Consider the following 15,296-nt stretch of genomic DNA (forward strand, 5'->3'; position numbering starts at 1 on the left):
TTTAGTATAGATGCCCTAGACCTGCCCTGACAGCTGCTGCTGTGGCACAGAGAGAGCTGCAAGCGCCAGGCCTGAGACAAAAGCCCCAGCTCCAGGCCCCAGTAATGAGGGCGCTGATAAGGACATGAGAAGTACGGCAGGAGGAGGTGGTATGACATGGGAACTTTTATTTTTTAAACCTGAAGAGTCAGCAGTTTCCCCTAACAAAGCCCCAAACTGTGGGGTCCTAGAGAGGGGAAGGCTGGACTCAGCCTTAGTGATATAAAGCCAATTTTCCCTACTTTGCTCTGTGGATTAATTGCCAACATGATTTAACTCCTTAGGGACCCCACCCCACCCCTATCACTCTCTGCCCTGGGAAAAAACAGTAGGTGTCTGCTCTGGGGACTGCAAGCTCATGAGATGCAGGCAAAGGTTTGGAAAGAGCATCAGACTAGGAGTTATGTCACCTGCTTTCCATCCCGGTTCTGCTGATGACTTACAATGTAACCTAATATAAGTCAGTTTCCCTCTCTGGACCTTGATTTCCTCCTTTGTAAAATGAGAGGATGCATGAGGGAAGGGCTAAGCACTGACCCTGAAGGGAAGGCACTGTCAACCATTTTTTTAGATGGGAAACGAGGGCTCAGAGAGGCTGAGCACGTTGTCTTAAGGTCACACTGCCACTGAGAAGCAGACTTGGGATTTCAATCCAGGACTACCTGACCCCAAAGTCCATACCCTTTGCCTCCAGTGTCATCTTACACAACTACATGCAGAACCTTGACAATCGTTTATTGAGCCTTCACTATATGCCAGGCTTTGCTCTAAGCACTGTACATATTTTATCTAATTTAATCCTAAAAATAACAGTATCCCATAGTACCATTATTTACTCTGCTTTACAGATGAAAAAACTAAGACTCGAGAAGCTCAAGTAACTGGGCCTTAGCCACCTAGGAGGTGACAGCAGAGCTGGTATTTGAGTACTGGAGCCTGTGAATGTGTGTATATTTTTGGATCATTTCTGCTACTTTGCACCACCTGGGCTCCTCTGCTCACACGAGCATGGCAGCTAGCGGGTGAATTCCTCAACCCCAGTGCAGCATCCAGGAAAACCTTTTACGATAATAATTAGAAAGCTAGTCAATGGTTGGGGGCAGGGGATAAGAAGCTGTCTTTCTACTCTTAGGGATAATCGTCTGCAGATCTCAGTTTGAACAAAACAACTAGAACAGGAAATGCACACACATTATATACATGTCACTTGGCTATAATGTTCAGTCTACAGTCTCTTCTGGCCCTGCAGCTGTCCTCACTCCCTAGAGTTCCAGCTTAGGAGCCACACAAGAGGCAGACACACACTCTGCCAGCTTGAGGAGGTGGGGGTGGCTGGGGGAGGGTGACGTCTTTAAAGGGCATCACGAACCTTAGAGGAAAATTCAATCACTGCTCCACTGATCTGGATTTTTATAACTCTCAGCCCCTCCCACCTTCCCTAGCCAGAGCAGCTGAGGTTTGCATATGACCTACCGACAGCACAGAAAAAGGGGAGAAAAATGTGAAAACGAGTTTGTTCATTTGGGTGATGGAGTGCCCGCTCCCCTCGCCAGCATGCAGGGCTCAATAACGGCAGACAGGGCTTCAAAAAATTGCAGCATAAATAGATGAGCCCTTTAAGGTAATAGAAATTCTGTCATCTGGGGGAGAAATATAGGCCCCGAATCTCATGGGAGGGGACACTAGGCCCTTCTCCCTTGCCTCCCATGCTCCTCGTCCCCATTATAGCTGGAGCTGAAAGGGAACATCTGTGCTGAGCAATGACCAGTGGGCCCCTTATCTCCCAGCCACATGGACTTCATGTGGGGAGGAGGCACCCGGGAGGGGGTCTGGGAAAGCAAGTCTTTGCAGCTCTGGCAGTGACCTCACAGGCTATTCACTCCAGGTTCCAAGGTGGCGGCAATTAGTCCTAGAGCAGCACAGGAGGCTTCATCAGGCGGGCTGCCCGGGTGAGGCCTAATTAAGGAAAGATGGTCAGTGGCGGAGTGCCATAAGGCTGAGAAACTGGCCTTCTCTCCTCTGTGACGAGAAAGTCTATTCTCGGTTCTGTGACTGCCCTTGGGGACCCAGGAGCTCCCAGCTAGGGGGAAGTTTCAACTAACTCTCTTCCTCTCACCCTCACTTCTACCTATATCCTCAGACAGAGCACTCTGGCCAGGGCCAGTCAGCTTCTTCAGGTGGAGGACTCCTTGGGGTAAATAACAGCAATAGCAGAGGCAGCAACAACAATAATGATCACAATAGCTAACACTTGTTGAAAGATTACCAATATGCCAGGTATTCTAAGTATTTTATATGTGCTAATTAATTTAATCCGCTCAATAATCTGATGGATTTATTATTATTCCCCTTTCCCTTATGAGAAAACAGAGGCAGAGAGAGAGAAAGCATCTTGCCCAAGACCACAAAGCTTACAGGCAACAAAGCTGGTATTTGAAGGCAGGCATCTGGCTCCAGAATCTCTGTGTAACTACTATAGGGTATTGCACATGGTAGAAACTCACACCATTTACCCAAAGAACCCGAATATGATGTTGGGGGACAGCTGTTCCATTCCCACTGCAGCTGCCTGTTTATCTAAAGTGCTGAGAAACTAATGGGTAGATTCAGGCACCAGCCCTGCTGGTAAAGTCCACTGAGAAATATGATGACTTTTTTTCCTATAAAAGTCAGTTCTGGAAACTTATGCTTTAAAGACATTACTCTTCCCAAGAATTTCATTCATTTCAAAAAGAGTATATTGAGCAAGATGTTCACATAGTAGGCATGGAGGGGGGCAGTAGGAGGTACAGGGTTGGAGGGAGACAGACTCTGAGGATGAATCATGTTCCATGGGAAAAGAGGAGATGAAGGGGTTAATTCTGAAGAGAAGGGTATTCAGGGAAGACTTCATGGAAGAGCTGGCCTTTGATTTTAGCCTGAAAGGCAGAGGAGAATTTTCATAGACTGAGATAAGGACAGATGGGTGGGCATTCTAGGAAGAGAATAAAGCTTGAGAAAAGGCACAAGTTGAAGCCCCCAAGCAGACACTGTGTTTGGGGAAAAGTGAGTTACGTGTGGCTGGCTACAGCATAGGTTTGAGGCAGGAGATGAAGTTAAGGCAGGTTACAAAGGACTGGGATTTGTGCTTTATTTGGTGGATAACGGGAAGCTGTGGACGGGGGTGATGTGACCCTAACCTCCAAGTGGATGGGCAGCTCCACTTAGTGCCCTTGCCACAGTTCAGCTGCTTCCCTGGCCACAGTGAGTGGGGAGAAAGGCCCTCACTTTCTGGATTATTCCTCACATGAACACTCCCAAGACTCTGCTGGCCTGAGCCCTCTGTAATATGATTCTAACCCTTCCCTTATCAGCCTTGTTCACCCTGGTGTTTTGACCGGGAGAGAGGGTCCTGTGTTCCAAGAGCAAGGACTTGTGGGGCTGTCCAAGGTGCTGAAACAATTCCACTCCCAATTTTAAGCACTTCCATTTGAATGACTGGCTTCCACACCATTGTTTCTTTGGGGTAGATAATGTCATTCTTTTTCTACAAATGAGAAATAGAAGCCTCAAAAGTTGGCTCAATCAGAGCTAGGAACTTAGTTTCTTGCCTTCCAGCCCAGGGCTGTTTTCCACCATTGGCAGCACCAACGTAATTCAGTAATGCATGCCCCAAGTGATTCTCCTGCTGCTGCCACACTAATGTGTAAAATGCCCAGAGTCTCTTCCCACTTCCATCTCTATGTCTATTTCCTTAAATATTGACAGGTATGTCCACCCCACAGTGCCTCCTGAGACTGACCATTCAGCGTGCTTGGGTAGACCTGCCTGGAATAACAGCTGTGCATGTTCAAGGCTCTGCTCTGAGGGGAATCCCTGTGTGTAGCTCATCCTGACACTTTCCTGGAAGAAGGTGCTGAGCAATGTTCCCCCATAACTCTCATAGTTCGCCAATAATTACTACCATTTTTACTGGGTATCTATTGTGTTCTATGCTCTGAGCTATAAAATTTCCATATGAGTGTCTCATTCTTGGGCCAAGTCTTCTCTCAACAGATGAGAAAATTCAGGCTTAGGCAGGACAAGTTACTTGCCAGTAGTCAGGGTGGGAATTTAAGGACTGAATTTGAACTCAGATTTGTGTGGTTCTACAGTGACCTGTTAATCAAAGCCTGTCATCTAACAACATATGGAGTTCAGTGGCTACCACCACTACTGGCTTTGTGATCCCAGGCAAAGAAGTTTGAACTTCGTCCTCATTTGCAAATTGAGGAAGGTAAAAGTGTACCTCCATAGGACTCTTGTGAGGAATAGAAATGAAACATGTAGCAGAGACTCAATAACTGTTTGCTGCTAATGTGAATATGATTATTATTGAGCATAAGTTCTTTGATGGCTGGATGGATGTCTGATTAGACTCTCCATATCCCCGATTGGGAAGGAAGAAGAAAGAATGTGAGGGCCAGCACATCCAGGGTGCCAGGCAGGACTTGCTTTTACCCTACATTCTCATGGTCTCAGGGAGTGGTGACCGCCTGGCTAGAGCATGCACATCACTGGGCTCCCAGGGGTGGTTCTGCAGTACTTTATTAATACTCCTTACATTTATGTAGAGCCTGAGACCATTCTCAGCCCTCAGAGACTCTGCATTCATAAAGCTATTACAACATTCTCTTTAAAGAGCCATAGCTCTGGTAGGAGGGTATAGCTGAGGATATGGCCTCATATCCATTACCATGTTGGCTACTCACATCCAAGAGCAGGCAGGATTGATGTGACTCCCATCTTACAGATGAGGAAACCGAGGCCTAGCAAGGTGATGTGACATGTCCGAGGTTACTAAGCCTAGGGTCAAAGTCTCCAAACATTCAGAAAAAGCCGCTTTTAATTAGTCTCTAATTAATTGCCCATCCTAAAAAATTTTTTCAAGGAAAAAGGCAGGTACATAAATTCACAAACTAATCAATAAATAAAGGCATTGCTAATTATTATTGACCATGGGACATTTGGGGGAGGGTCTCAGCCAAGTCTGTTCTGCTGATTGCCCCAAACCCCTACCCTCACCAGAACTAGCTAATTGCAACAAGTCCCATTCATTCAGAAGCTGGGGTGAGGGAAGCAATAATAATTTCCCCCTTGGACCCTGGTGCATGTAAGAATGCGTCTCTCTGGATGAGAACAACTAGCTCTTCTGTAATCACCTCCAGTGACTCCTGCTGAACACCCGACAGGGCCCAGAAGAGCCTTTCCAGGTATAATGAGGCTGGGCAGGAGGAAATGGATGGGAATTCATATGGTCTCACCAGGGCAGCTTGGCACACAATCTGTCTTAGCCCCAAGCCCCAGGCAGGAGGGACTCCACAGCTAGATGATTTCTATAAGTGCCCAGTCCTCCAAAGTTCAAGGGCAGGAAGTCATTTGCATCTCAGAGGGGGGGGAGAGAGGCAGTGGTTTGGTTTCCAGACCGTTGGAGCTCTGGCCTGGGGGCAGTGGGCACACAGACACCAGCCTCCCTAGAACCTCCCAGGGTCCTGATTTCCCCTTCTGAGGAGCAGTGACTAGGCCAGAAGCTGGAGGTAAAGAATGAGAAACAGGGTGGTGGGACTCCCAGCAGGCTCATAGACAGTTTATATAATCAGACCATAATAAGATCAGTGAAACCCCTCTGCAAACACACACACACATATACTTCCTTGCTCCTGCCTTCTCTCACTTCCTCCAGAAGGGTGTGTTTCCTGACTTGGTCTATGGAGTCTGCATAGTAGACCATTTATAAATCAGTTGGTTCATCTCCCCCTACAAAGTCATCGTTTATAGATAAAAGAACTGGGACTGTGAGAGGGGAAGCCATGTGCCCAAAGCCATAGGACTACCCTAGTAGCCAAGCTGGGGCTGGGGTCAGAATGCCCCACTAGCAGTCTAGTGTGGTCAGTTCACTTCAGCTTCAGTCACCTGATCTCTTGGCTTCATGAGATTCTAACCCCAAATAGCTCTTCTCTCCTACCCAAACCCCAAACCTAGGGTACTCCATTTTAACATGGAAATTTTTTTATGGACAAAACTCATATCAATAAAGGTAAACTAGAGAGGAAACCTACAGGAATAACAGACTCTTCTCTTTCGGAGATGCCACTGGAGTTAATTTTCACCCAGTTTTTCTGCATTGGGGAGGAGGAAGAGGGAGCTGAACAGGGTTTTGTTCTAAAGGCCAGAGGAAACCTGCCCACAAGACACTATCACCAAGCAAACCCACACTCCCATATTGTGACAAGGGCTTCCTTGTAGATCCGTAGATCTCCACCTTGGCAGCACATTGGCCTCGACCAGACCAAATACACTTGAATCTCTGGGAGAGGGGCCCCACATCAGTGTCTGTGAAGCTGCCAGGTGATTCCACTGGGCAGTCTGAGTTGAGCACCATCCTTTCCTATGCATGTGAGGCCACTGACCAGTAGCACTGGAGTCACCTGGGAGCATTTTAGAAAAGCAGACTCTCAGGACCATCCCCAGATCTACTGGATCAGAACCTGCACTTTAACAAGGCCCACCAGTGATTCCAAAGCTCACTAAAGCCTGAGAAGCACTGAGGTACCTCGCAGCAACTTTGCAAGGCAGGTGTTCCATTCCACAGGTGAAAAAACTGATCCTGAGTGAAGCTAATTCACTGGTCGTCCAAGGTCACACAGTTGGTGAGTAGGGCAGCCAGGATGTGACACTGATTTGGTTCCAAAGGCCACACTTTCTACTGCATAAATCACTTCCTACAGCACAATTAAAAAAGCATGCCAGGGGGACCCCTGAGTGTTTGGGTCTTGAGACCCACTGAGCGCACCCTACCTTTGAACAAGATCTCACTTCCAATGTCAAGTTCCCTAGAATCAAACCTCAAATACCAGAATAATTCATGAGGAAATACAAATAGTAAACACGTGGGGAAAAGGTTCACTTTCTCTAGTAATCAGAGAAATGCAAATTAAAGCAACATTGAGGAGCCATTTTCTACCTATATAATTAGCAAAAATTAAAAAAAAAATGTTAGCAAAGTTGTTCTGAAATAGGTATTTATACACAGCTGGTGGTGGTATAGATTTATATAACCCTTGAGGAAAGTAAAATGGCAACATGAATCAAGAGCCATAAATAATTATGCCCACTGACCCTAGGAATTCACCTTAAGGAAATTATTCTATATGAGGGAAAAGGCCGTTTGTGGGAAGATGCTCATTGCGACATTTGCTGGGAATACTGGAAACAACTCAATATTCAGCCGTAAGGGAATGGCTGAGTAAACTGGGGTACACCAGCTCCTGTGGTGTTATTCAGTCATATAAAATGATAATTAGGAAGCCCAAGCAGCAAATGTGGGTGAAAGAAAGCAAAATGCAAAACTGCCTATGTGCACTGTGGCTATTATGATGCAAAAATACAGGTGGCTCCTTCAGTTAAGATAAACTTGTCATAAGTTGAAAATACTGAGTTAAAAATGCATTTAATACACCGAACCTACCGAACATCATAGCTGAGAACTTTGGCCTACCTTAAATGTGCTCGGAACACTGACATTAGCCTGCAGCTGGGCAAAGTCATCTCACTGCTCTGCCTAGCATCAAGAATGTTATACTGTATAACGCTAGTCTAGGAAAATATCAAAATTCAAAGTACAGTTTTTACATAAGGAAATGGACAGGAAGGAGATGGGCACAAGGACAACTGGTATTTCAGGGTGAGAGAACAACAAAAAGATTCCCTCTATTATTTTCACAATTACAAACCCCAACAGAATTGGCCCTTTGAGAACAGCCTTAGGGGCTCTCTGGTCATGGGCTCTGTCTCTGAGGGGAACACAGAAACACTCCCATTCTTCCTCCCTGGGCACAGGGCCACACTCCCTGATTCCGCCTGGAGGTAGAAGGAGCTGGCCCCTCCTGTCCTGAGTGGAGGTGGGAGGCACAGGAGCCACAGGAGAGCCGTCCCATCTTACCATGAAGCCTGGGGCACAAGTGCAGCTTCCAGTGATGCTGTGGCAGTCGGCGCCATTCTGACAGGTGCAAGGCAGCTGGCAGCCATCGCCATAGTAGCCAGCAGGGCAGGACTCATTGCAGTGGTGGCCAGACCAGCCTGGCTGGCAGGTGCAAGCTCCAGTTACTGGGTGGCAGCTGAACAGATGAGAGAAGGATGAGAGGACAGTTTGGTTAGGGATGCGGGTGTGTCTGGTCTGCCCAGGGTAGCAGAATCAAAGGGCCTGTGAGGCTGAATTGCTTAATGTCTCATTCGTCAGATGATCCCAAGGCCCCTTGGTTTTATTGGACCAAAGAAACTGAGACTCATGGTGGTTATATAATTTGACTATAGCAAGGAAGTGGCAAAATCAGGATTAGAACGTAGGTCTCTAGACTCCAAAAACAAGTGCGCTTTATTACATAAATGTGAAGAGACCAAAGCAGAAGGCAGCCTCTTCAGTCCCTTCCCTTATGTACTATGGATCCAGAGCTTCACCCATTCTGCACCCAGGTTTGGGGGCAGGAGCATGGCCGCGAAACTCAGTGGCATATTGCAGGTACTCAGCGAACATTTGCTGAGTTAAAATGAGACCTCGGCAGATGGGGCCTCCCTTCTCTGGCAAAGTCTGCATTAGAGAGGATACCCTCTTTCTGTGCTTTGCCAGGGTTCTTTAAAAATGAGGGAGACTGTCTCCATTCCCTTTCTGTCTAGTTCAGAAAAAGGATCACTTGGCTGGAGGCAGGGTCTGTCTGTCATGACCTCTAGAAAGTAAGGCAACCTTTGGCTGGTAGAGATCTGATCCAACAGCCAATACCCATTTGTGATCAGAGGGAATGTGGGGTGTGGTGGCTGCTTCTCAGAGCTTCTGTAGGTGTGTAATTGACTTATGGCTCAGCTGCTGTGTGAAATCCATCACTACATTTGCTCAGAGGCCACACTTCCCCTGGGCTGCTTCCAGCTAGAGCATAGAAGGGATATTGAGGTCTGCACACTCCTGAGAGATCTGAGACTCCTCTGATAGACGACTCTGGCTTAAAGACTTCCCACCTTACCATACTTTCTTAGAACTGAGCTATAGTCTAAGACTTTCCAACCAGACAGACAGACAGACTTCCTTCCTGACTTCCTTCCTTCCTTCCTTCCTTCCTTCCTTCCTTCCTTCCTTCCTTCCTTCCTTCCTTCCTCCTCCCTCCCTTCCTCCTTCCTTCCTTCCCTCCCTCCTTCCTTCACATGGGTCAGACCTGCACTGCAGTGTGATGTTCTCTTAGCCTCCCCAGTCCCCTTCCCATTTCTCCTCACAGCTATCTCTCTAGTAAATCTCTTCTACTTGGTATCTGCTTCTGGGAGGACCCAGACTACACTCCAGAGAAGATGCTGGATGGTAGAGATAAGCCTCTTAGGTTTCCTGTGTCACCTGCCTCCCTGTACCTGAGTCCAGCTGAAGGGATATGATCTAGTATGCTTTTTTCCTGCCACAGTGAGGACCTATAATGAGAGGTTCTGTTGATGGGAAGGGCAGAAGTGTGCATGCTCTGGGCTGCCAGGAGGAGGCCAGGTACAAGTCTTAGTTCTGCTAAGTTGCATGAGGGCATGGACTTTATCTCCCTGGGTCATTAGTGGATCTCCAGTGCCTGGCTCATATTCATGGCCCAATTAAATATTTGAGAATGGATAGTACTTTTACTACAAGTAATTATTTTGTTTCTGTTGGCTTGTTTATCATCTGTCTCTCTCACCAGGTGACAAACAGCTCCATAGGGGAGGGCCTTTGTCTATTTCACCTCTATATTGTACCCCAGGACCCAGCAGGGTCTCTGGCACACTGGAGATGCTCAGTACATATTTGGTGAATGAAATAATGAACTAATTGTGTGAAGCTCAGCCAAACTATTTCTCTTCTTGGAGCCCTGGTTTTCTCATGGAAAATGAGGGATGGGCAGGAGAAGACAGTTCCTGAATAGTAAGTGTAAGTAGCTAATAATCATTTTGGAAAATGTTGGATCATTAACTAGTCTCATTAATAATCAAATCAAAATAATTAAATATCATGTTTCCTCTATTGAAACAGTAAAAAAAAATTTTTTTAAAGGAACGATATTCGATGCTGGTAAAGGTTTCTGGAAACCAATTTGGGGATATGTATCAAGAGTCCTAAAAATATTCGGACCCTTTGGTCTTATAATTCCATTTCTAAGAATTTATCCTAAGGAAATAATCATAGTCATGGGGAAAGATTTATGCACACAGATGTTCCTTGAAGCATTATTTATAACAGTGGAAAATGGAAGCAATTTAAATAATAATGTGACCAGGCTATTAAAGCAGTAGGCACTTTACACATATATTTCAAATTATGAAATAAGCCTGTGAGTTAGGTATTAGTGCCTCTACTTTACAGATGGCACCTGGAAGTTATGTGACTTGCCCAAGGTCACACAGCTAAATCTGTGGCAGCTGGAATTCAAACCCAGGTCTGTCTGCCCATACTCTACTGCCTCATGCTGCCTCTAACAGGATACTGGATAAATTATGACAATTCATATGAAGGAATATTAGAGAAGCATTCAAATGTTTTCCAAACTATTTGAAGATATAATTTTAAGCAAAATAAGCAAATTATATACAAAGCCATGATTTAGAATATGAAAAAAGCAATATAGATGTATACAGACACGGATGATGAATGAATAAATCACAACAAGCTGGTTTTTGTGCTCTCCTCTGGGTTGAGAAATTATGCGTGATGCAGAGTTTTTCTTTAAATTTCTATGTATTCTCTGATGCACCCAAACTGAGCATCTATTTATAAACAGATGTAAAGCAATAAAAATTATAAATACATAAAAAAGACTGCATGTAAGGGATGAGTGAAGACTGCCTGACCTTCATGGTTCTAGAAAAATCCTTCCCTGAGCTCCATACTGTAAGGAGAAATAGACACCTGCATGGGTGCCATGGAGTGGGAGCCCCATTTGGTGGCCCTGACCCTCAGCCAGACAGTTGCGGGGCGCTCCTCTCTATTCCAACACTCTGAGCAAAGCCCTTAACATGGCCTTTCTTAGTTTCAACTCTCTAGGGACCTCTTCTGAGGTTTTGGTTTAGGGTTAGAGGGACCTGCTCAGTCACAGTGCTGGAGACTGACATGCTTGGACTCAGGAAATGACCTGGCTAGCAGTGTTGACTGTGCAGCCATCGGCTCTGCCCAGCCTGGGATATTCCAAAGGGTATCAAGCGCACTTCTGCCCTTCCCATCAATGGAACCTCTCATTACAGGTCCTCACTCTGGCGGGAACATTACATTGTGAAAAGCATACTAGACACACAGTGAGCCAGCAAATGCTGCTTTCTAAGCACTCCCACATTTCCCATTTTCCATCACAGCTGCCAGCATTTTTGCTGCTTAGGGGTGTATCTGTGCCAATTTTACTTTTTACTCTGACTCAAAACCAAATTTGAAATCGTGTCTTTCTCTCTCCTTTCATATCCTTAAATTCTATTTTAAAAAATGAGATCTCTATTTTCTTAATTTGATGAGTTGTTGAGTATTACAAAAACTCCACAACCTCTTTGCAAGATTTCGACTGGGAAACCGACACCTTCTTCGCATGTCTCTACTCCCCTCCACTTGGTGGTGGCAGAGCCGTTCCCTTGGGTCACATGGTGGGCAAGTGATTTCTGGTTAGGCCCAGGCAAAAGTCACAGACACTGGTGTTCAGGCTGGTTAGGTCTGTTCTGTTTCTTTTTCCTTGCCTTTCTCCCATTTTCCCTAGACATAGATTAATCACAACTTAATGAGAGCTGAAAGCTGAACAATACAGGATTCTTTTCAGGGTGGATTTTTCTGCCTTTTTTTCCCTGGCTGCTCTGAGATTACTATCAATGCTGCATCTGTTGGCTAAATCAAATCTTTCAAAGGTAATACATGATCATGGTTGCTGAAATTTGTCTGTGACAATCCAATTGTAGAGGGGATATGGAAGAGGCCCAGCACACGGGCACTCTCTTTCTCAAGGTTATTCTTTATGGAGGAGGATAGTTTTCTTGTGAGTGCTACAAAGTGTTTATAAAAGGAATGAAATGTTGAGGAATCTTAGCCACTTATTCCTTCCTAGGGCACATGAACTTGATCTCTTTGAAGCAGCCTCTCCATAGGGGCACAGAGCAGAGAGGCTGGGGCTGGATAAGAAGGGTTTTCTTTGGTTGGGGGCTGTAAGTGTTTGTCTCCCCAGGAAAGATGCTCAAGGCCTTGCAAGTCAGCTTGGTGGAGCTCTGTAATAAGTTCTCACAATAGAAGTAAGCAGAAGCTGGGGGGAAATGAGGCTAGGTCTCTGGGGGTCCCAAGCTCCATTTCTTGGGAGTTGGATGGAAGCTTCACTTTCAAAGACCACACGAGAACTTTTACCCCATTGGGCTGATGAAAAGTGATGGAGAGATTGGGAAACTGAGACACAGGAGAAGCACACATATCAGGACATTTACTCAGACAGAGGTAGTTCAGGTGCCCCAGGGCCCACCAGAACCTGCGGCTGAACTACTTGGGGACTTGGAGTTATAGAATTGTCCCTCTGCTTTACAGGGATCCCAAGAGATGACTCTAAAGTGGGACAAAGGTTCGTGGGAACAGAGGAGTGACCTGTGTCTACACAGAATAAGAGAACTGTTCTCTTTGTTAGTGAGAACAAAGCCAGGGCAGCATGAGAGAGTTCAGTGAGTCCAGAGGCTCTCAACCCCCGGGGAAATTTTCCCTTCCCCCACCCTACCCAGGAAACACTTTTGGTTGTCAGAACTTGGGGGCAGAGTATTGCTACTGGCTTCTAGTGGGCAGAAGCCAGGGATACTGCTAAATATCCTAAAATGCACAGGACAGCCCCACAACAAGGAATTACGCAGCATAAAATGTCAAGGCTGGTGAGGTTGAGAAACCCTGACTGAGACTGCACACCAACTGTGAACGTTGGGGACTCAGTCGCTGGCAAGGTTACCAAGATAAAGGAGTGAAATATTTTTAAAAAGCAATAGAGCAGACATCAGCTCGGGGGCTAAACTACCTACTCCATGCCAGGCGCTATGCAATGCTAAGGCTGCAGAAATGGATGAGCCAGGGGCTCCTGCCCTCCAGGAGCCTGGGCTGTGTCACAGCTCCCTGCCTGGAGAAAGTCATAAAGACATGGAGGAGCCCAGCCTGGGAGGTTGGCTGCCAGGTACTCTCAGAGTCCCCACTACTAAGCAGTGCAGGGATACTGCCTCTCAGGCCCTGAAACATGACATGCATTAAAGACAGTAAAGCAAATAATCATCAATATTGGATGGGCTGAGATTAGCGACAGAGAAGAGGGAGTCCTTCCAGATTAATAATGCATCGAGGACTCCTTCAGAGGAAGGATGAATTATGCAGGGCATGGCTGCTCAGGCACAGGAGGAAAACAATAGCTCTTTAATTTGGGGGTTGGTTGGATCTCTGTGGCAGGGACTCACCCTGCACTGGACCTTAGCAGCAGCCTTGAATGGTGTCCTGCAGAGGGCCCTCCACCCACCACCCCCGGTTTCCCAGCAGGGGGTGGGGATTCTTGGTGCTGTCCCCAACCATGGGACAGTCTGAGGTAGTTACTTAGCCCCACAAGCAGCCATGTTGAACCCCTATGTTTAGAGCCTTGGAGTTCTCATCCTCCCCTCCAGCCTAGATGCCACCTCCTCCAGGAAGCCTTCCCTGACCAGTACAGCAGTCTCCAAGGACTGAGGACCAAGGACGAATTCCATCTAAGCCATAATAGTCACTAAGACACCTCTGCTTGAAGTGACCAGAGGCTCTTGGGTGATTTGTGGAGAATCAGAAGCTGGAAATGAAGAGAGGTTGAGGCTATGTCCTGGCTGTCCCAGAGTCAGGGCTGCTAATAGCAGCAGCACCTACTTCTTGGGGCAGCCAGTCCTCCCCTGAGCTGTCCTGTGGGCCTGAGGGGAGAAGGAAGATTCCCCCCACCCTTCACCACCCAGATAAGAGGCAGCTGCCTAAAGGACTGTGGAAGCATTTGTCTGGGGCCAACAGCTTCATTTATTACTAGAGGGTAAGGCCAGATGATACACGAAGCAGGAAGTGAAGGTAGCTGGGAGAGGCGGCCCAGGGCAGCTCTGGCTTCTCTGCTTCCCAGATTCAGGCTCATCTGGAAGCAGGGGTGGGGCGAACTTCAGCCCAAGTGTCCCCAAGCTCCAAAGGACACAGAGTATAGGGAGAGGTTGTCCCTAAGTCAAGGCCCTGACAAAAGGCCTGTTCTCGGCCTCTCCTGCTCCTCTATCCTAGCCAGGGCCTGCTGGGGACAGCTCTCTCTAGGCCCAGGCAAGCCACACTGATTTTTAAGGTCCCTTCTTAGTACTGTCCCTCTGGGGCTCCTGCTTCTGCCCTGGCAGTCCTATCTCTGGGCTCCTCGAGGTTGGGGAGGCACTTGGTTAGATGCTGAGCACATAGAGATGAAATGTTCTCCAGGACAATGCCCCTAGAGCCTGAGGCAACCCAAGTCCAGCCATCCTAGCCCCCCTGGAATGTGTGGCCCCACCCAACTCCCATCGGTCTCCCCTGAGGGTCACCAGGCTCCTTCTTTGTTCCTGGGTGTGAGGGTCTCATGTTAGTCCACCTTCAGTGTTAACAGGCAAGGGTGGTAGACAGAGGCAGGTGACCTGAGTCCAGGTCCTGACTGTATGTGTGGCCTGGGTTTTCCCTTTTCATCAAAGTGGTCAGCAAAAGTGATTGCTGAGGTCCCAGCTCTTTCACTGCCCTGGCTGGATGACTGGAGGTGGGGATCTCTGCCATGATTAGCCCCTCTCCGTCAGTGCCCACCCCACCCTTGCCCCCAGCTTGTACCTGATGGTGTTGTTGGTATCACAAGGACAGGGCAAGGTGCAGCCTGGGCCATGCAGGCCCTCGGGGCATAGCCGCTCCTGGCAGCGTGGGCCTTTGTAGCCAGGTTCACACTCACAGGTGCCAGTGGTGGGTGAACACTGGCCCCCGTTGTGACAGTCACATCGTTGTGAACACTGGAAGCCGAAGGTCCCAAAGGGGCATTCCTCTTGGCACCTGCAGAAGAGCAGAGCAAGGCTGAGGCTGTGCCCTCACCTGCCCTTCTAGATCCATCCAATATGCACCTCCCAGACTTTAGGCCTAGGCCTGGTATGCTGCACCCCCTTGCGGCCTCTTCCCCTTATACCTCTCCTCCTCCAGGAAGTACTCCACGGTTTAGTCACCCCAGTCAGTTTTCCCCCTTATGCCAGGTCCCCTCAGTCCCCCA

At 47.4% G+C, this 15,296-nt stretch overlaps 1 protein-coding gene across 1 annotated transcript in view; it reads right to left on the bottom strand.

Moving 5' to 3' along the window:
• Nucleotides 1–15,296, bottom strand: part of MEGF11 (multiple EGF like domains 11) — a 315,816-nt gene that overhangs the window by 40,820 nt on the left and 259,700 nt on the right. Inside the window, exons 9-10 of the mRNA XM_016141015.2 lie at nt 14,873–15,085; nt 8,000–8,174 (exon numbers count right to left, since the gene is read on the bottom strand). Coding sequence (XP_015996501.2) covers nt 8,000–8,174; nt 14,873–15,085 — 388 coding nt within the window. The remainder of the gene's footprint in view (nt 1–7,999; nt 8,175–14,872; nt 15,086–15,296) is intronic.

This window comes from Rousettus aegyptiacus, unplaced genomic scaffold, assembly GCF_014176215.1.
Source record: "Rousettus aegyptiacus isolate mRouAeg1 unplaced genomic scaffold, mRouAeg1.p scaffold_m13_p_3, whole genome shotgun sequence".
In the NCBI taxonomy this organism is placed as follows: domain Eukaryota; kingdom Metazoa; phylum Chordata; class Mammalia; order Chiroptera; family Pteropodidae; genus Rousettus; species Rousettus aegyptiacus.